Source organism: Perna viridis, chromosome 6 (genome assembly GCF_037379345.1).
Source record: "Perna viridis isolate PV_CMFRI_1.1 ecotype Kerala chromosome 6, ASM3737934v1, whole genome shotgun sequence".
Lineage (NCBI taxonomy): Eukaryota > Metazoa > Mollusca > Bivalvia > Mytilida > Mytilidae > Perna > Perna viridis.
In genome coordinates this window covers 16,058,169-16,080,201 of record NC_142450.1, presented here as the reverse complement: position 1 = coordinate 16,080,201, position 22,033 = coordinate 16,058,169, and the positions used below count along the sequence as shown (strand labels likewise).

Below are 22,033 nucleotides of genomic sequence, written 5' to 3'. Positions count from 1 at the left end.
ACAAATTAGGTCAGTTCAGATTTTGTTTAAAAAGCCTGGAGTTGTCACACTAGCGGAAGTATAATCAGATAAATATATCTGCAAATTTGATCCAACACAATATGCGTCACAAAGAAATTAATGTGTATTTCATTATTTAATACAATCTCAACCGGCATTAAAGCGAGGGTTGATTTGGTCAGTACTTCAAAATCTCATAACGGACTGCATCTGGCCCAAAATCATAATTACCCACAACCTACAACAAAAGGGTTGCTCCACTATTCTCAAGTAACATATAATAAAAAACTAAAAATGAAAATGTGACAAAACATAGAGAGGCCAAAAATTTCTAACTTGAGACTGGCGCAAAAAATGTGGTTTAAAGTGCTTAGGCCTGCTCACAACATTCACCCTTAAAACTATAGAAGAATATTACATGGTGAACACACCTAAAAATCAGTTCAAAAATGTCTAGACCCTTGTTAAAACGGAGATAAAGAAACTGAATATACTGTATACAAATATACGAAGTAAGCCCAACTAGCAGTTAACTAACATGATAACTTCATACCAGTTTAAACAAAGAAAAAGTTATGTCCTCTACCCCTGTAAAATTTCTTTGTCCCTGTATTACATTCTTTTGATTTCCGCTAGAACCTTGGTTCCCTTGATTACTCTTTCACTTTAGCATTTTTTGAGACATAAGGAGCAATTTTCCATGTTTCCTTTTTGTCATTAATTATTTGATGGCAAATGTTTTGTATTTTGTATTTCTGTTTCACAAAAGAAGTCGACAAATGCATATATGACATTCAGATATACTTTCGCCTATAAAATTCCACTTTCGTTACCTCCGATGCATGTATACTGCTTTTCATATTCAATAGATACATTCTTCGCTTTCAGAGTCCTACATGACAAATTTTCACGAAATTCATACTATCCGAGCTTTCGTGAATAAAATATGATATTTTTTTTCTCATGGGAAAGACAATTGTGTTCCATGAAATCCATAACCAACAAATATCGACATTTGTACAGTCAATTTGAAATTGCCTTATCAATTTAAAGGCGAATATAAGTTGGTTTAACAAGTTCTTGTTTTCTTTGTTTAGATGTACCAAAACTTTATATGCAAATTTGTTTGATGTGACAGTTATTAAGAGACCATTAAAAAATTTTGGGACACTCAGAAAAAATGGCGTAATATTGAACGAAATTATCCAATACACACATCTTTTTCGTCGTTGGCATCTACGAAAAAAATTCTGAAGTAACGGAGACAGTTCCCTTAAATACTAATGTTATTTTCCCATACGCCGTTAAAGGCACTGTTAACATACCTCTCACCTTAAAAGATACAGTGATCTTTTTTAACCAATGTTATGTTAGATGAGAGAGTAATTTCACTTGAATTTATTTTTAGAATTTAGTGGAATTTGGGATACCCAAACGTAATTTTATTGTGAACAAGTGTGCTTTTTCAACATTTTAGTTATTGTAATTTATCGCACGCCTACACAAAGTCTGCAAGTTTTGAAACTCTTGAAAATAAATTCAAAATGAATTGTCTGAACGTGATTTTATAATTTTATTACCATACTTTTATTTTCATTATTATAAACAAACTACATCATAAAAAAAATAATAACATATAAACGTCCTATATTACAACAAACGTTTGACATTTTAAACGTTTCCCTTAATTACAAAAATATAATTTTTCAGAATTCAAGTCATGGTCAAATATAAATATTTACTTAAGCATTTTTGTCATGTTTGTTTTGTCTATTTCATTCATTATAAATTCCATTATTACAAATGTATCTAATATTATATATAGCATTAAATTCCAGTTTGCAACATGTACACTCCCTCATAGAGAATTTTCTCTCGTCAAAAAATTGAATAGTCATTCCTCACAGTATCATTTTTCTATAAATTATTCACTACATTACAAAGTGAAATTTGAAATATCAACAATTAGATAATTATTACTTCAAAATATATTTCTTCTTAAAATCCTTATCCCGAAGCAGAATCCGATCTTTCTCCCAAATTCTCAATCCCAAACATTCCAAATGCACTGAAGCGGAAGTTAACCTTTCACGGTTACTGTTTTTGGTAGAGGTTTTTGTTCCAAGTTTCTGTTACTAACTACATTTTGAAGAATTCCAGAATACAAGTTACATCAGTTTCGATCTTTGAAAAGTCTGAAGTAGTCATAGTAGCAGACATTAAATCAGATAAACACATTTGCGAATCGGGAATAAAACAGTAGGTGTGACAATAATGTGTATTACATAAATTCAATCAAATCTCAACACGGCAGTATAATTCTAATCCGAACAAACAGGTTTTAGATATATTTAGCATTGGTTCCGGTTACAATGTTTAGATTTTCCAGATGCTTTATATACATTCAGTGGGCATATATCACACACAAAATTCAGTGGGCTTATAACACAAAAAATACTATGACTACACTGAGGTTGCTCAAGGAACAATGGCAGTATTCATCTTAATAACTATTTGTTTTAATATATCTGAGCTAAAAGAACCCGGGTCTGTGTTTTTACTTTGATATTACCATTTGTTTTTCGGACTTTCGTTTTGACTGTTCGTTTTGATTATTGCATAGATTCTATCAGTTCAATAATTTTGATCCTTCATTTTTTAGTTTACTATGTGGTCTATAACACCTTCAAACACAACGTTATGCACAAGATTCACCTCTGTATTTCAGTGTGTTTTAGTTTATTCTTTTAGGTCACTAAATTTTAAAATAACCGTGAATAAAGTTTACGATCATCAAAGATCAAAAGACCTTCCGGATACATATCCACGAGGAAGATTTAATTCAATTATTCGTTAAGTCGTTTCATTATGTATTTTAAGTTGGAAATATGTCAATAGTTTTAGATAAGCAGTGCCAGGGTTTATCAGGTCAAGGGCTTTAGGTTTTACTGAAATACAAATAAAACAATGACGATTTTTGTTTTGCCTAATCTGTATGTTTGCTTTGAATTGCACATGTTAGGTTTAAATCAAAGACCATTACTATTTACCAGGAAACATTCTTTTCTAAATTGTGAAAATATTTACATTCTAAAGATATTTTTTTATTTATTATTTTACCAAAGGTTTTTGTAGTGCGCAAAGATTTAGTTGCTTATTTACAAGAAATCTAAAATCTTTTTCATTAAATTTGGTTTAAATTCATTACCGTTCATCTGAGATCTGTTCTTTACGTTGATTTACGACCGAGCCCTGAACAAACTTTATTTTCTAATCATACTTTTGCTTTGTCATTTGGTCACACATGTGGTTTAAATATAACAATATTTAACCGGTTGCAGACCTATAGCTAGGGTATATGTACACTTATTTTGTATTGAGAATATCTCGTTAATTAAGCCAAAGATAGAACAATTTTAAATTAAAGGTAATACTTAGAATGTTGTTAGATCTGTAAGAAATAGCAACACGTGCCCAGTATACACACATATATACTCTAAATGATCCCTGTATATATTTAATACAATGTTTGGCTTGACGTTGCTTGATACAAACTGATTTACTCTTTACAATTTAGATTAATTTACTTGATCAGACCATATCTAGTTTTTAATGTAACCATTCTTATTGTCCGGCGGCTTCAAAGTGGGAACAACTAACGTATAGTCGTAAACGTATACCCCCCCCCCCCTCCCCGAAAAAAAACCAAACATACAAACAAACAAAAACATATATATATTCTAAAGGGAAAAACGAAACAAGACATACAAAGGTAAGAAATTCCTGACTTAAGACATATACACAGACATTCGGCGGGGTTAGAGTACTTTGGCGTGACCACAACCCTCCCCCTTAAAATCCTGAGTTAGTATCACTCATTCTTACAGAAAACCTCACTGAAATGAACAAAAATAATTACATAAAGGGAGGGAAAACTCATTAAACATATATCAAAGCAAACAGGTATTTTTTGTTAAATGCACATACACAGAGAGTCTTTTAAACACATTCATATTTCAAAAAAGGAGAGGTAACCCACATTATTTGCAATTTTGATACTCGAAGTACTATTTAAAATTACTTTATAACTTGTCAATGATGTTTTTAAAATTATTACAACGCGCACACATAGGCACAAAACAGTAAGTCAAGGTGAGCGTATTTCTTCATAAACATGTCCAGTCGCCCTCTTTGGATCCGGAACGTTATATGGACTTTCGTAACCGTTTCTGGGTAATGCGACATACTCATATACATTTAGTTCATCATCACTGGCTTCGGAACCTTCATTTTTATCCAGTTCCGTGGCGTGATCTACAAAGGAACTCTTGGTAATTCTAGTAGAACAAAGGTTTATTAGTGAATTATCGACGTTTGTGTCATTTCCATGTTCAATCGTTGGCCGTACTGGATTGACATTTTCATGAGACATTGGTGGACTTTCATGACCTTCAATCATGTTGATTCGGTAAGGTACTGCGCTGACATCTGGTTCAATGGAGTCAAATAATCTCTCAATTCGTAACGCACTCTCATCTGTGTTCATTGATTTATTATTATTATTCTTTTTTTGTCTTGCATGATACAAAATGATAGCAACCACAACTATTCCAATAAAAGCCAAAATTCCAAGAATTACTAGGAAATACCTTCCTACTGTATAATCTGAAAGTAAGATGGTTATAGTCATTGTATCATTTTCATCATATTCGATCTGACACAAAGAAAGTTTTCTTGTAAAGTAATGTATAAGATACACCAACATGGATGGCTTTATACAAAAAACTTTACAATTTATCAACAAAAAGTAGGGGACATTCTCTGATTTTGACGGATCATGTTTATGCATTGCTTCCCGCTATCCATTCTATTAAATTCCCCGTCAAATTATTGTACTCGACGTCAGCTCGGCAACAACCATCAAAAACTAAGTTTAAAAGGCTAAAAAACATGTTTTTCACCAACCTGTGTTTTAAATGTGGATTCTATATGACAAAATTGAAATAACGAAATAATATCTCCCTATGCCGTCAAACTTCCGAATCCTTCCAGTTCGGAAATTTGAATGGCAATATTTACATAGTCAAAGTCGGCCATTTTCTTTCTGATTGCTGATTGGTTGCTACAGAGATTTTGTTTATTCTATGTGGTTTGTCTAAAGACCAATGATTCTAGTATGCACTTCGGTACCTTCGAACTTCTCGGACATATTACCCGTTTGTCTCCTATGAATCTGATTTGGCGGAAAAACTGACAGTTTTCACCGGAGAACTACGAAAAGTTACGAACATTGTTTTTCAACAAATAGGTTCCGAAGAAACCAATATGGCGGATTTTGTGTAGGATTTTTCCGTAAGGATTCTTAATGGCTGATTAAAGTACAGAAACGACCCGTGAATACCGCCCACTGCTAGACATAAGTCAATTGACACAATTAACTTAGTTTATGGTGTATCCATCAGCACCATGAAAACTGATGTATTCAACGGGTCATAGTTTTCCTTTCCTCGTTTGTCTACCCCGGACTTAACTTTTTATGAGCAACTCGGCGGGTATTTCTAGAAAAACAGAGGACGTTTACCCTACTGGTGCACTGGTCCATGCTCCCAGTTTTTAGTGGAGTCTGAGTTGCTCATTTACTTTTGTTACTTTGTGTGTGTAGTTTTAGTTGCTTTGTGTTCTTTGTTGTGTATGTCTGTTTTCCATGTCTGGTCTTTGTCCCTGGATTACATTCTTTTGATTTTTAGAAATTGAGAGTGAGATAATTAATTTTAAATTCTGACACTGTTTAAAAGAATTGATGACTTATGACTACTCAGTTAAATCAAATATACGTACATGTACGATTTTTATCTAAAAGACTCGGAAAAAAATAGACCCAACACGATATATACTCACCAGGGACGACAGCAGTAGTAAACACATTAAAACTTTTGGTGACAGAATCAAACTCGTGATAAATGACCACTCTGTACAAACCGAGAACCGCATGAATTTGGTTTTCTTTTATGTCTTCGTCCACAAGATCCGGAATAATGGTCATATTTGTTCTGTCTGAGTTGAAGCTCACAAACGGCAATTTTTGTAAAATTTCATCATCATAAACAGTTTTGTTGTCTGGGCGAATATATTCCCAATTGTAGTAGAGCTGTGAAACACTTTCATCAGTTGTGGCAATGAAGGCGAATGAGAAAGGTTCTGTGCTTGTCCGTTTTTGTGTTGTGTTGCTAAGTAAAGATACTAAAATAGGATCTACAAGGAAAAATATATGTTCTTTAAATGGACAACATTAAAGGGTTTACATGCAAGAATTTTGATTTCATTAGGGAATCAAATATTAGAATTATTCACGGATTAGAAACACAAATTATAAAAAGACAATATCGATTCAGCTATTTTGAATAAGTCTGTGAAATAATTGTTTTCGACACATACCTATTTAAATGATTTCATATTCAAACTTTGACGTTCAGCACAACGGGGACCGTATTTCTTTGTGCTCACAGGCAACAAAAACGCCAAATGCACTTTAATCAAACCAAATGGTCACACATTTATAACAGAGCATCACCCGCTTTTCGAAGACAAATATAATGTGGTTCCGTTTAAGTTAGTTCAACATTTTTGGCTAAGAATAAAGTTTTGAAAGTGGTAAACCTATAAAGCCACGTTTGAAAATGGGATTCCGTGCAGATTATATGAAATCATCCACTACATAAAAATAAATGTCAGACCGATTAAAGATGAATTTCCAAATTTAATAATTATTCGATTGGTGTTATTGATATAATTATTTTTCAAGTAATACACAAACTCAGTATGTGTCAATATTTCTATACATCTGTGATAGATTTCGAGAAAAAATGATTGGCTCGAAAATTTTCTTACAAATCGTGGCTACGAATGCATCACATTAAAATATCGACAAAAATAAAAATAAACGGATAAGGAAGAGTAATACAGCTCTTCAATATCAAATCAAATATATATTTATGCTCGACTTACCAAGTGTCCTTTCTAGAACAATAACACAGAAAGATGTTTTCTAGAAAGAAACTTGGTCATAATGCATCTAGTTACAAAGAATTCTGTGTTCTAACATAGAATATAAGAATATCCTACCAATGACTCTAAGAGTTGCATCAGCATACTTTTCACTGTACAAATCTGCTCCATCCAAATCATGGATAACATTGCCAGCTTTACACGTGATAGTACATGTGTCCTCTGGTTTCTTTATATCTTTTATTGTTAATACAGAACCATTTGCATTCAGCTCGTATTTCTTGTTTCTTTCAGGACCAACTGTACAAATACATTTATATCTAAGCCTCGTTTATTGATGCCTCGTTAATATGACTTGGGTAAAGAGTAATTCACCGTATGCGATATCGGTACAACAAGAGATATAACCGTCTTAGCTATTCTTATTAGTCGTTTATCTCATTTAAATGTAGAGAGAAAAACAAACCACTGATATTTTTTTTAAATATTTTTTTGTATCGACCCCATTGTATTACTCCTATACCAGATTTGCTAAATTATGTATTCAATTTGTTAGTATACAAGTGTTTTGTCTTAAAATAGTTTTGAGATTTGCTTTTATATATCTTTGTTCTACCTATATTCAAAGACATGACGTAATGATTATTTTTTTACCATGGTATTATCTTTAAACCCAGAATTTCCATGTTATTGCATCTTGTTATATTAAAATTGAAAGAGTTTTCAAGTGAATAAAATTCGAGCAAAAATAAAAAAAAGATTCAAGGACAGGGAAAACAGACACATAAAACAAAGAGTGCAAAATGTATGAAATAACAAAAATAACATGAACAAAGAAACAGAAGCAAGTGAGCTCGGACTGCATAAAAAAGTATGAGCACGGACCAGGTGTACCGGTTAGGTAAGGGTTCTCTACATATCTAGAAAAACCCTCCCAGAGGTACTAGTCAAATGTCAAGTCCGTGGTAGACAAAAGAGGAAAGGAAAACTATATGATACTGTAATTAATTGGTTTTCATGGTGTAGATAGATAAAATGATGACTTCAATCTTGTAGCGACATAACACTGTTCCAGAAGCTTAATTGTAAAAAGTCTAGCTCGGTACAAAAAGTTATAGTTATCACGGCAAGCTTTGACATAATGTATGAGTTGTTATATGAAAACTCCAAACACAGGAGACGAAGAATTCTGTCACCGATGAAAGGAAAATTTACAATACGGAATGAGAAGGCATTGACGTATTGTTTTATCTTGAGTTTCCTTTACCTTTGATCTTTACGTGCAGGGAAAAATATGAAATTGACTACACATGAGACCAAAGTTTGAATTTGAATATGATGTCTAGCACAAACTTTCAAAGATTCATAAGGACACCTCTGTTATCAAAAGTACGTACAAGGTACTTCCATCGTATAATAGTGTATTTTGATACATATATTGACAAGAATGTGTCAAATGATTTACTTAAAGTATAAAATATCACAGAGCTTACTTTGATATTGAGGTATAGGTACCCCATTTTTAAACCATTCAGGTGACGACGGCGGATTTTCACCTTTCACTGAGTACATTTTACATGAAAATCTTGCATTCTTATTAACTGGTAAGACCAGGGATTCAAGAACCTTTCCTCGTCTGAAAAATGGTTTTGCTGAAAAAATTGATCATTAAAAAGTCAGGGAACAAAGGCAAATTAGGAACAACTGAGATACAAAAGCAAAACTTTAAGCGATTTGAATACTGTAATTTAAAGTACCCAACCAAGAGTTTTTGGTATATCGGATAATTGGGATAATAAGTTATAGGATGCAATCAAACGTTTCATTTTTATCATCACATTTATTATCTTATTGGATGTGCTCTAAAAATTGTATTTGCTCTTTCACCAAAAAAAAATTGAAAACTCACATGTGACATTCAGATACACTTTCGCTTCTGCTATCCCATTTTCGTTAGTTCCGATGCATGTATACTCCCCTTCATCTTCAATAGATAGATTGTTCACTTTCAAAGTCCTCCTGAACGAATTTTCACGAAATTCATACTTTTCTGACCTCTCTTGAATAAGCCTGCCATTTGGTTCTGTCCATGATACATCAGGTAAGGGGCTAAAAATCAATAATAATTGAATGTTTCCATTAAAATACTAATTCAAAAAGAACAAAGACCCTGCCTATGGTAAAGTGGTTTATAGTACATAAAAATCGATGGAAGAAAGAAGAATTTCTCAGTCTACATATGCTATATTTTCATTCTTTGCACTCAAAGTATTTTGGACAAAACAACACAATTATCGTTTAGCTAGATCTTTTAATCTTAGTTTATGCTATAAAGATGACGTTAAACAATGAAAAACAGACAAACACAACAATGAACATAAAATCATCAAATTCATGCATACAAAATAACAAAAGTAAATGAGCAACTCGGACTCCACTTAAAACTGGGAGCATGGACCGGGTGCATGGGCAAGGCAAGCGTCCTCCGCTATTCTAAAAACAACATGGATACACCGTAACGATCCACCAGTTCATGATGACGACCATGAAAGTTCTATAGTAATGACTTCAATTTTGTAGCAACATAATCCTTTTCCAGAAGCATAATTGTAAGAATTCTAGCGCGATACAAAAAAGTCTGCATAGTTACGACAAGCTCTAGCATAACGTATGAGTTTTGATATGAAAGTCTATACACAGGTGCTGAAGTGATGTTGCCACAGATGAAAATAAAGTTGACAATACGGAATGAAAAATCATCGCGTATGTCGTAAAGTGTGGTCTGTAGTTTTTCTTAACCATCGATCTCTAAGTGGTGTCCAGATATGAGGCTGACTTCACGGTTTCTTTAGTATCTTTATCTCAAGTTCTTTTGGGTGGATGTGATGTACCCAATCCACGAAACACTAGGATTGTTTAACGATAGCACGTCCTCTATATAGCGGAAACTGAGATCAAAGGATCCAGCTAACCAATGTTCTTTCTTGTGAATCAGATCAGCTATAAATTCAGCCTCATAAGAGTAAAGGAATAAGTCAGAAAATAGAGGAGCACAATTTGATTCCATTAAAATGCCGATCGTTTGATGAGAAACACGTCCACCACACTGTACAAATATGCTGTCAATCAAAACTCTAGAAGCTTGAAAATTCCTTCTTCGGTATATTTGGAAAATGATTTTGAATTATTTATAACAATGTATGAGAAGTCTCTACCAAGAACAACGTATTATAATCTAGGTGTACCATATTATTTGGAGTAACAACGATGTATATCTTTGAGTCGGGAGTTTAACTGAATACATGGAGAATAGAAGTATAAAGAGTTGAAAAATCGTGTTTTTTGAAGATATTATATTCTGATAATTATCCTTAATTGATGAGGTTAACTTTTTCAGGATCCACATTGAATTACAACCACTACGGGAATAGCAAGTGAGTGTCCTGGAAGTGCTGGAACCCTTTTTGACAGATGTAGGTATAGAATTGGAAAGTTTTAAAAAAGGTTTGGTGGTACATGTTTGCAGATACAACTAGGTATCATTGTTTGTATGGATTCTCGCGAAGTTCTTAAATTATACGGTTTACCCAAGAAAGGTTGCAAATTTATAAGTCTATTTATGTTGATTGTTCCAACCCTTGATATAAACAACCAGCAAACCAATACGTGTCTACACGTATTAATACATTCTTTTCTAACTCTCATGTCAACATCATGGAGGCCACAGACCATTTGTACCAAACTTCCTTTGTGCCATGAATTTAGTATCAACTCTCTGCACCAAAACAAAGAACTGTAAGACAAATCTAGACTTACAGTAACATACCAACTACCTAGGACTTAATATTTCTCAAAACTGTATCATTTCGAACTTAATCAACTATTACGCTTTCTGAAAGCAATTTGACATATTTCAACAAGTCTAAAGAAAAAAATAGGGTGTCATTCTCCAAACTCATTATTTCCGGTACAAGTGTTTTAAAAACCAGCGCTTAACCAATCCCGAGAAGGCTTCTGTTTCACTCACCAATAAAACTAATCATAGCATCACATCTAGAAATATATCTTGCTTCTAGAGCATGCCCATTAGGAAATAAATAACACCGATCTTAGACACAATAAAATACTGTTATGCTTTTTGTTGAAGACCATGGACAGGATTGATATAATGACACGTTACCTATAATAGCCAGACTATTTACAACAGGTATGTGGATTGCTTTTTACCGTTTGTCATACACTTTATTGTCATTACATTATTAAAAACTTAGTAAAGTAGTACTCCAGCTAAAATCATGCATAATGTGATTCATGGTTGGAAAGCCTACATATTTTTATTTTTGATATTTTGTTTAAAATGCTTTGGTACAGTCATTGAACCGATCCGCGCAACAATTTGACGGATCGATGACTGTTAACTGATTGATCGCTGACGGATCGATGACCGATGACCGGTGACCGCTTTGATCCGAGTTTTGTGTTTGAAATAAAATAAATGTAAAATAAATATATAAATTGATGTTAAAATATATTACATTATGTAAATATGTGTAAAATTGACAAAGAAAACATTAAAAACCGTAAAATACAGTGATCGCTCTGTAATCTGTAATCACGTGATGCGATCACCGGTTGAATGGATCGGTTTGACGGATTGATGACTGACCGGTAACTGATTGGTGATTGATGACCGGTCGTAATTTTTGTTGCACGGATCGGTTCAGGTAGTGTAAACAGAAATTAATATTTGGTTTTTCATATAACCCATGCTCATAGGAGCATGCACTGTAGATTTCAAAATTAAGGGAGATAACTCGGTAAATGACACTGAAATACAATAGAATCTACTGGATTTTCAATGTTGATTATCTCCTAAGAGCAGACAGATCAGAATGAATAATTACATATTTCATAATATACACCCATAAAACAACTTAATTACAGAAATAAAAATACGTAGCCTTTTTTTGGGTATATCACATTTTTCAGATTCTGCATGATTCTTAAAAAGACAGCTACTTAAGAACTATCATTGTTTCTTTATATATTGAGTGCAAAATCACTTCATTGTTACGATATAAATTGTCTTTTCCCTAAATTATGAACAACAGACATCAATCATATAGCAAAGAACACGAAACACGTTTGTACCATACATATCTACAAACTATGTTAAACCTACACAAAAACGGGTATGATTTATTTGTTTTTTCTATGTTATACTGAAAACTTTGAAATTTATGAGAATTTCAAAAGATTTTCATAGAAAAAATTTCTTTAGAAAATTTATGACTTACTTACTATGATGCAAAAACACATTGTAGTTCTGCATCTCCGCCGAGTAATCCGAATGCGTCATGTTTGAAAACCAGATTTGGTTTTTTCCGATTTGGTGTTTGTGCTTGAAAGTGAAATCAAGCAATAAAAATTTTGATATCATTTTTTTTAGCATCTAACGATTTAGCATAGCGTTTTCATTAAGGGTCATTTAATTGGCAATACCATTTGCATTTGTTCCATTATTTGACAAAAGTTCTTCATTTCATATTCAGGCGGAAAGAAACATACATAGTTGTTAGAAAAAAAAAGAAACGAAACTTGTACTTGTATTAACTATCAGCATAACTCTGAAATGGCGTCATTTACGTATCAATATCATTAAGTACCCGGTCTTTATTTCACAACGTTCCCAATTCAACCAACTGCCATCAGGACAATTTTACTTTCATTCAAACCGAAATGACCAATCAAAGCCAAATAGTGCTTCATTTTAAATTCTCCTTAAATAAATCCTAGAACACAGCATTATCTTAACAACCATAATACTGTGAAAGTACTATTGTTAGTGGGGTTCCAGTTTTCGTGGTTTTTTGTGAAAAGGCCAAAACACGACATCTGGTTCCCAACGAAAAAGAAAATTCCATTAATTTGTATACTGAAAACGTCAAATACCACAAATTCAAGAATCCACGAACTCGTATTTTTCAACTTAATCCACGAAAATTGGTATCCTCGGATCAAAATACTTTCACAGTACTACATAATAGTTGAAATTATATCTCTAATCATTGATTTCTTCCAAAACATCCAAAACATTGTCTTCGCACGATCAATATTATAGAAAAGATTGCAATCGATGTTCTTTAAACCAAAATCACAATCATCAGACAAAACATCAGTTCAACGTCACATTTTTCAATTATCTACGAAATTTCTAAAATTAACCTACCCATAAAATACAAAACTTAAATAATCTCATTATGAAAAAAAAATTATTTCAAGGATTTATCCTTCATCAAGCAGCCACACAAACCAAATATTGTAATAGGAAGCCACCTCGACCACCTAATTTTCCCATTTGAGAGTTGTGAAAGCTTCAAATACTACCTTGTTTAATCATCGGGAATATTATATCAGGACCTTTATAGAATGTTTTTAAGTTTTCATTTCCTATAACACAAGAATATGGCTTAACGGCAGTAGAACTGTCTTCCATCGTTGCGAACAGGAGATGAAGAGTCCCTATTGAGAAATAATAAGAACTGTGAAAATAATGTATATAAACGCACGTTTATTTAGTTATACATATATTATATTCAGAAAAGTAGTTTCTAATCTCATTCATCTTGAATCCTCCGTTTACGAGAGCGTCCAGAAAGGAAAAAAAACCAAAAAACAAACAAAAAAAAAACAAAAAAAAAACAGGGTGGTAGCACATGACAAATTTTATTTCATATCACAAATGCATCATTTCTCAAAGTTGAATGTTGGGTTTTTTATTAACTTCAACGGATAAAGAGAAATAACTTACGTAAAAGCATTTAATTCATTGCCAAAAAATCATTGAAAAAGATACCTCTTTTATTTTCAGTAAAATTTGGTTTCTTTCTAAAGGAACTTTAAAATCTTTTTTCTGTGCCATTAATTGTCGATTTAATGATTTAGTTATATATATATATATATATATATATATATATATATATATATATATATATATATATATATAACCAGGGTGATGAATCGTTAAAAACGAAACATAACAATAAATCAAATAAACGTCTAGATATGTTTAACATCACCAAAAGGTGGTAAAATTTAAATTGAATATTTCGGATAACAGATATCCTTCTTCAGCATAAAACTCACAAAACTTCATGAACATAAAACTCACAAAGTTCAAGATCAAAACAGATACAGAAGCTGAATCGCGTACTCTGTGGGTGATTGTAAGCATTAGTAAATGGATGAAACTAACAAAGGGGATCTTTTTATCAAAATTAAAAGTAAAAATGAACTGTGGAGAATTATTAAAGAATTAGTGGAGTAGCATATTTTATGGCCTTATATAGTAAGTCTTTTTTAATGAAATAAATAGAATAAAATAAAAAGAGTATTCGAAACTATCTGTATTTATCTCTATTATACCGACATTTTAACCAGAAATCCATTACCATATTTGTCCAAAGCAACACGCTTAGTTTCCTTTATTGAGTCTTTCACTCCCTCTCCTCTTTTCCATTCTATTTTACACTGATTCTGTGGAATACATTTAGGTTTGCCTTCACATTTCATTGAAATATGGCTGAATTCGGTAACAGCAGGTATTATAATTTTATTGCCGGTATCAGAAAATAATCCAATAACTAAAATAAAATTAAAATAATGTTAAAATATTCTGAATATATTCTACTAATTATGATGAAACCTTTTCCAATTTAAAAAAAAAGCTTTTTGTTTTAGTTGTTACTAACCTGTCGATAGTAATTAGAGCCGTATTCATCTTTTTGATTTTTGTGTTTGCCAAACCTCATAGCCAGTGAGCCAAGTGCAGATATTCGAGATTCAATTTTATTCAATTGTTTTCGGGAGGTAGACCTAGGGTAAGGGAAATAACTCTTACAATAATTGAAACATTTGTTGTCGGCATTTTACATTAATCGCACGTGAGCATCAAAGTTACTTGGGCTGGTTTTATATATTATGTTTCAAATAAATGAAAGCTTGATAGGCATTGGTGAAATTGAATATGATATAAACATATCAATAATTTCAAGTGTTGTGACCATTACCCTAGGTCTACCTTCTTAATCCAGTAGTATTGTATTTTTTTATAAGTAACAGCATACACTATGTAAGTTGATGTCGAGTCTGAATTTTATCAAAACATTACCTTACAGTTACTATGTTTCACTATGTTTTCCGTTCTTTTATAAGTGAATTGGTAGTACTCCAGCAAGAATCATGAAAAATGTGATTCATTGTTGGGAAGCATACATATTTTCATTTCTGACATTTGGTTTAAAACTTTATAGTAAACAGAAATTAATATGTTGTTTTTCATAAAAATCATAAAGTAATAAATAAATAGAATGTACTGCACAATTCAAAGTAACTCCGAACATGACACTAACATAATAGAAACTATTGGATTTTCGTTGTGAATTATCTACTAAGAGCAGACAGATTGGAATGAATGCTCACACATCCCATCATTTATACATATAAAGAAACTTAATAACAAAAAAATGAAATGTGTAGCCTTTTAGGGGTGTATCACATATAACATAATTTGCATGATTCTTAGCTGCAGTACTACTTAAAATCTGCCGTTTAGTTAAGTCAAGTTAAGAAATGATAACATAAAGACTGAATCATAAGGTAATTACATGTGCAGTCCTAATTTTCAAAGTAATACATACATATACCTCAAATAACGCAAATTAACAATTAACAAAGAACGATTTCTACAATGTATGTCGAACGCCTTAAACATCCTGTTTCAGTACGTATTATGTTAAGTGAACATGATCATTTTCTGATCATATGATATGTAGTACTTTTATATAAATACGCCAAGACACGTGTTCACAAATACTCCTGGAAACGAATGTACCTAGAGAATTGTAACTTGTCATGAATGTTAAACACAAAAACAACGAAAGTGTGCAGTTTTAATGCCATGTTTGATATATCATATTTTATGCTTACAACTCCTTCTAAGTTTAAATAATGATGAAATAGCTATGCCGACTCTGTTCCTGGCAATACATCTGTAATCCCCAAAATCACTGATTTGTGCCCGTTTTATAATTAGTTTTCCGGATTTGTTAATGACTGTAACGTATTGGCTGCTCTTTATAGTATTTCCATTTAGATTCCATTCATATCTAAATGAAATGATAACATTTAAAATAAAATAAAGTCACACCTCAACTAAAATTAAATACAAAGACAATAACTGTGCACTGACTTGAAATAAAACTGATATATAGATGAGGCTTAGAACAACGAGAAAATGCAAGGCTCTGCCGAGTATGTTTTCCGGTTCGAGATAAATTCGTACATCAGTTTTTTTTTGTCTAATCAGTGCACTGTTATTGTCTTTTGAATCCAACAAAAGTGTCAAACGATGACATTTTAAGCAACAGAAAATAATATTCAGTCAGTGACCGTATATCATTTGTATATATATAGTCTTTGGATTTTGACTGCTCTAATAGAACAAATGCAGTGAAATTATTTTTACTACAAGAAGATCGAATGCCATTACCAACTTCACCTTTTATAAATGGAAGTTACCAGTTTGTCAGTTGTCACGAGCTATAAATAATCATTCACATAGCCTGTATATAAGAGATGATCTCATACATCGACACGTATTAACAAATGTAAACTATAATTTGATTCAACGCACAACAAGAACTTGCAAGCACCTTTTGAACTACAGTTTTAAATAAAAAAAAAATTGAAGTGTGACGGCTGTAATATAAGTTATGTTAAATTCATAGACAAAGCAAAAATACGATAAATTTGAGACTAGTTTGCTCAATAAAGGGAGAGGCAACGATTCAATTTTTCCTAAGGAGTGAATCCCAATATATATATTCTAATAGTCCCCTATGTTTTCATTCAGGTTTTAATCGTTATTTTAGGATATATGAAATGACAATATATAATATTATAACAACCAATTAAACTAATATAAATTACTGAGTCAAGGCGTTACAAACATTTTTTTTTTATTTTTTAGGTAAAATTTGTCATCCATCGGATTTATATTGCTGAAAATTACTAAAAAAGGCAACGGGATGAGGGTTATTGAGGTTGGAAAAAGTGTGTTTGTGTAAACTGCGCCTTAAGCAAATAGTGATCTTTGACCTAACAAGTTACTCGAACATCCCACTTGCCCCAAATCCCAAGAAAATGTTACATAAACGCAGTATGGACTTAACTAAATTGGGATAGTTATAAGTCATTTTAGTTCCAGTAAGTAAATTATCCTTTGTTTATTGTGTAAATAATTAGACATTGTAAACATATATACAAACTTTGGAGGTGGGTCGCCTGACGCTCTACACTGCCAAGTTGCCGGTACATCATTATCTTCTGGCAAGTAATATGTGTCCTGAAATGTTGTCGTAATTTGCGGAGGCTGGTCATAGGCTTGTACTGTAAAATCCTAGATTTACAACAAAACAACAACAACAACAACAACAAAAATAAACAAAATAAACAAATCTCGGATGTCAGTCGACTTCGTTATGTTTTGTTATATATATATATATCGCAAATTTGACAGTTCTAACATCGTTGGGAACTTTTCAGACCTTTCTATACGTTTATATATCTTCCCTGTATCAATTTGATCCGATGGAGCAGTGTAGCAAATAGAGTCGCCACATTCTGAGACGTTGTATATATGTATAAGTACTGACCGGAATAAACGGATTTTATATTGCATTGTAATTACTCGTTGAAAAACATCATTTAATGAACAATAATTTGAAAATGCTTTCCTCCATTGCAATATCCTATCAGCACTAGTGTATAAAGTTTTCATATCGGAACTCACATATTTTGCCAGGGATTGTCGAACATACATACAATTTTTGTACCAGTGAAACAGCTTACAATGAGGTTCTTGTGACACACTTTTTCTGTTGACCTCATGGATCATTATGGTATATCATTCGGCACCACTCAATTTTGTACATCGTGGCATAGCCTTTTTCACTTTCGTCCCCCTGAACGTAATATCCTTTTCAACAAAACACTCCGAAAAGTCATTTTTTCAGGAGAACTTGAAAAGGTTACGCAAAATAAAAACAAAATCGTTAATATTTGGATGTTAATAATACCTTGATATATAAGACAAGGCAGTTTAAGCGGAAAATTTACCTAATTGCAGCCACAGCAACAATATAATATGATGATGTACATTTCTTTTTTCCATTCTTCTATAACGGAAAAGAAGCGATATTTCCTGTAAAGATATGTCATGAACAAAATACAGTTGAGTACACCAACAAAAAGCAACAAACGAAGTTTCAGTTTGATACAACGTCAAAAAGAGAAACAAAATAAGCAACGTAAGCTGTTATTAAAAGCAAAGCTATCTTCAGGACGCTAAAGGGATGGGAAATTGCTGTTTTTTTCTGTTTGCAATAATGCCCTTATTGTCATCACATATTTTAACAAAACAACGTAAAAGCCTAAAGTATGATTTTAATAGGACCATTCACTCAAAAACCTTACATGAAAATCAATTGAATGGTCTAATTTTACACATCGACAAATTCTGGAAAAAAACGTGTTCAATCCTATACATGAAATACCATTTCTTGAAAGGATGACAAAGGCTCTTATCCAATGCAAAATTTTGCTAACCTCAGCATAAATGATAAATGAGCTGAACAATTACAAACGTGACATTCGTTTCGAAATCTTCCTAAACAATGTTTCTGTGGTGATCTTTGATATTTGTTATCACAAAGTTCGAAAAAAAAGAAAAAATATAGTTTTGTAGTTTTTGGTTTAGTGAAAATGATGTCCTTTGTCAGATTTGATTTATCATTTTGTATGGTTAGCATGTAAATGTTAAAATCTTCTATAACTTCCAGCTCAAAGTTATCATATTTTTTTCTATTTTGTTTGTTGTGAATTCTTAAATACTAAAATATACACTGATCACTAATCCAGAGATTATATATTTTGTCAACACATTATTTAAATGATCCTTTTACAGGATACGGGCTTAAGATGATTTATAAATAGATACAAGAAAGCACTTTCTTGACCTAAATACACAACTTTAGTACTGAGATTTATGTCTTAAACGGCTATTTCGATCTTAACACAATCTTAGATCGTCTTAAATTATAATAAAAAATCTTAACAAAAAATTGTCGAGACTATGTAACAGAGTAAGATCGATTTCAGTTCGAAATGTTAAGACGGTTTAAGACTACAAGATGTTTTCAGTTCGATACATGTAAGACATGTTCAGACTTGTTGAAATAAACAAGACCAGCTGTTTTGTTTTCTGTTCAGACTAGTTCAGACTTTGTTGAATCATTTGAGACTGTCTGAAAATTATGTACTAAGATATTACACGATTGTGTCTAGACTTGTAAAGTCATAATATTGTGAACATGAACTGTCCCCTTTAGACAATATTCTTTAATGATATATTGTTTTTAGAATTTTTTATTAATGTAATTTATAGTTCATTTAAATTCTGAATATTATATGTATTTAAAAGAATATATCAAAATAATTCTTCTCGTTTTGATTTTAAATTTTATTTATACTTATTTTACAAAAGTATTGAATTTGTTGTTAAATTTTTATTCATATTTAGTGTATCCAATATCCATCCGACTTTAAAAAAATTCTATTACAGATAATTTTGAATAAAAAAGATCAATTTATCGGATAATTGTAGAAAAAAAAACTTTCAGGCGCTACAACGTGCTGAACTACCTTCTAATTCTGTTTATAGTTAAATTGCATTCTAAATATATGCCTGAAATATATCCATAAAAGTTACAGTTTTACCTTATTCCAAAAGAAATTTCCAACATCTATAAACTAGTATCCCCGACATGGATGTTGATTACAGACCCCAAAATGTATACATGTCCATAAAAAAGCATACAGTAGTAGCAGCTTGCTTTTTTTAAAGATGATTCTTTATAATACAATGTACAAGATTTCAAATTTATGTGCACTGCATGAATACTGAACGAATATTGTCTGTATACATGTATATACAGTCACATAGATGTAATCGGATTGTGCGCAGTTTATATCATCAACGAAACTATAACAAGGACCATTCTCGGTTTTTATGTGTTCATATATCTAGTGTTTTATTACTATTTCTTGATTTTTTTTTCTTGTCTTCAATTTTATACACCCCGCCACACGTCGTGGCGAGGTATTATGCGATATCCTAATTTCGCGTTCTTGCCTATTTTTCGTGAAATGTACATTGTTTTTGAAACTTGAAAACTTTTTGAAATTGCTTTAAACTACGCATTGTTTTTAGTACCATCAAATACAGGGTAAGTTCCATTTTCGTCAAAATTCTAAAACAAAATAATAATTTTCGAGTTACACTGTTTTACTAAATGTAACATGTATTTTAATTGAAGAGTTGGTGCGTATTCTCAATGCTTTTTATGGTACACTGCTATAAAACCATTGATATCTTTCAATAGTATATGGCATATAATAAAATAAAACAAAGCTCATACTGGAAACTATTAATAAGGATACCACTCAGTAATTTGAACTGATGAGAAGGAGCTCGTGTGTATCAGTTCGGTGGTCTAATTAACTAATTAACATAACTTTTAACAGAGGTCCGACGTGGTTTATGTGTGGGTGTAAGTGAACTAACCATGATCTTATACACTTAGTGAAAAACAAATTAGCGAAGTTTGATTTTTCAATTTTTTTTCTCCTTTGTACACCTTAACAATTTCCATATGAATATATACTTATGAACAGCTATGTAGGGCATCCATCCCAGTTAATCATAATTTATACAATGAAATTAATATATCAAAATTGGAAAACCATACTCAATTGTTTTCCACATTTCCGTACGGCAATATACATGAAGTTACCCCCTTCCCCGGACCGTATGGTAAAATACGTAAATACGAATTTTGATGTGGTTACACGTGTTTTAAGGAATCATGTCCATTACACTGGTATTCATACATCTGCTTGTTTTTGTGTGAAACTTTTCACGCAACCGGTAAAATTATCGTATTACATAAGTAAGTGTATGCGAAATATTGGAACGTTACTGATTTTTAATGTTTTCATGCATACATCGCATTAACAAATAAACATGTAGACTGCAAAAATAATGAATAAAATCATAGAACTGTTCCACTTCCAAACCCTTTAAATATTACGACGCAAAGTTTCGGAAAACGCCAAAACATCTTCTTGCAATTGAGATATATGTACATGTAGGTATGCAAATGATTAGCGGTTGAAGCAGCTTCAAGCAAGTTTTTGTTGGTATAGGCAGGAATGCAGCAGCAGGAACGGTTGTCATCGGGCCAATATTTTTTGTTGGTACGGCACGAGGTATCTGGTATGCTCTTTTCGCCATACCAAACAAGGTTGGAGTGCTAAGTAACACCTCTTGGTATAGGTATACAACACACCATCATTCATAAATTGTATGTGGACACGCATGATTTAAAACGATTTAAATATAAGGTGACTTTTAGGTCCAAAGGCCTGGATGTTTGATACATTATACGTATTCGATGTAACACAGTTATCATATCTGTTAACACAGGTAACTATAATGAAATAAGTACTTACTAACCTATTTACCTACTTACTTACTATATTTTCAAGTTAGTAAAAAAAGCAAGACACCCTTAAATCCTATATTGTCAAGATTATTACAGGTGTAGCCACTGAAGTCATAGTCCACATTTTGACAGGACTAAATACATTGTACCTCTATTTTTGCGACTCACAATCTTGCACAATATGGGTGACTCTGAAATGCTATAAGAGTACATGTATCTCAAAAGTATCCCCAGGGAACAATATATACTTTTAATGTCTTTATGAACACAAAACTTTAAGACTAACTTTTACTACATTAAAGATCATTATAAATCACGTTAATCAAAATATTACAATGTATTTTCAAAGATCGGGTTTAAACAAACAAGATGTACCAAAATAATCTAATAAGACAAACGTTAAC

General features: G+C 32.0%; 1 protein-coding gene across 5 annotated transcripts in view; it reads right to left on the bottom strand.

Moving 5' to 3' along the window:
• Positions 1–4,024: 4,024 nt before the first annotated feature.
• LOC148613846 (neurofascin-like) overlaps positions 4,025–22,033 on the bottom strand; it is a 29,894-nt gene continuing 11,885 nt past the window's right edge. For 2 of the 5 annotated variants that reach the window (XM_088587483.1, XM_088587482.1), the window contains exons 3-13: positions 18,184–18,268; positions 17,334–17,454; positions 15,994–16,172; positions 14,457–14,648; positions 13,393–13,527; positions 12,307–12,406; positions 8,915–9,114; positions 8,499–8,657; positions 7,123–7,305; positions 5,899–6,252; positions 4,025–4,665 (exon numbers count right to left, since the gene is read on the bottom strand). In XM_088587483.1, coding sequence (XP_088443609.1) covers positions 4,148–4,665; positions 5,899–6,252; positions 7,123–7,305; positions 8,499–8,657; positions 8,915–9,114; positions 12,307–12,406; positions 13,393–13,527; positions 14,457–14,648; positions 15,994–16,172; positions 17,334–17,454; positions 18,184–18,238 — 2,196 coding nt within the window. In that variant the 5' untranslated portion in view covers positions 18,239–18,268 and the 3' untranslated portion in view covers positions 4,025–4,147. The remainder of the gene's footprint in view (positions 4,666–5,898; positions 6,253–7,122; positions 7,306–8,498; positions 8,658–8,914; positions 9,115–12,306; positions 12,407–13,392; positions 13,528–14,456; positions 14,649–15,993; positions 16,173–17,333; positions 17,455–18,183; positions 18,269–22,033) is intronic. The other 3 variants (XM_088587486.1, XM_088587485.1, XM_088587484.1) reach the window with 3 other exon arrangements.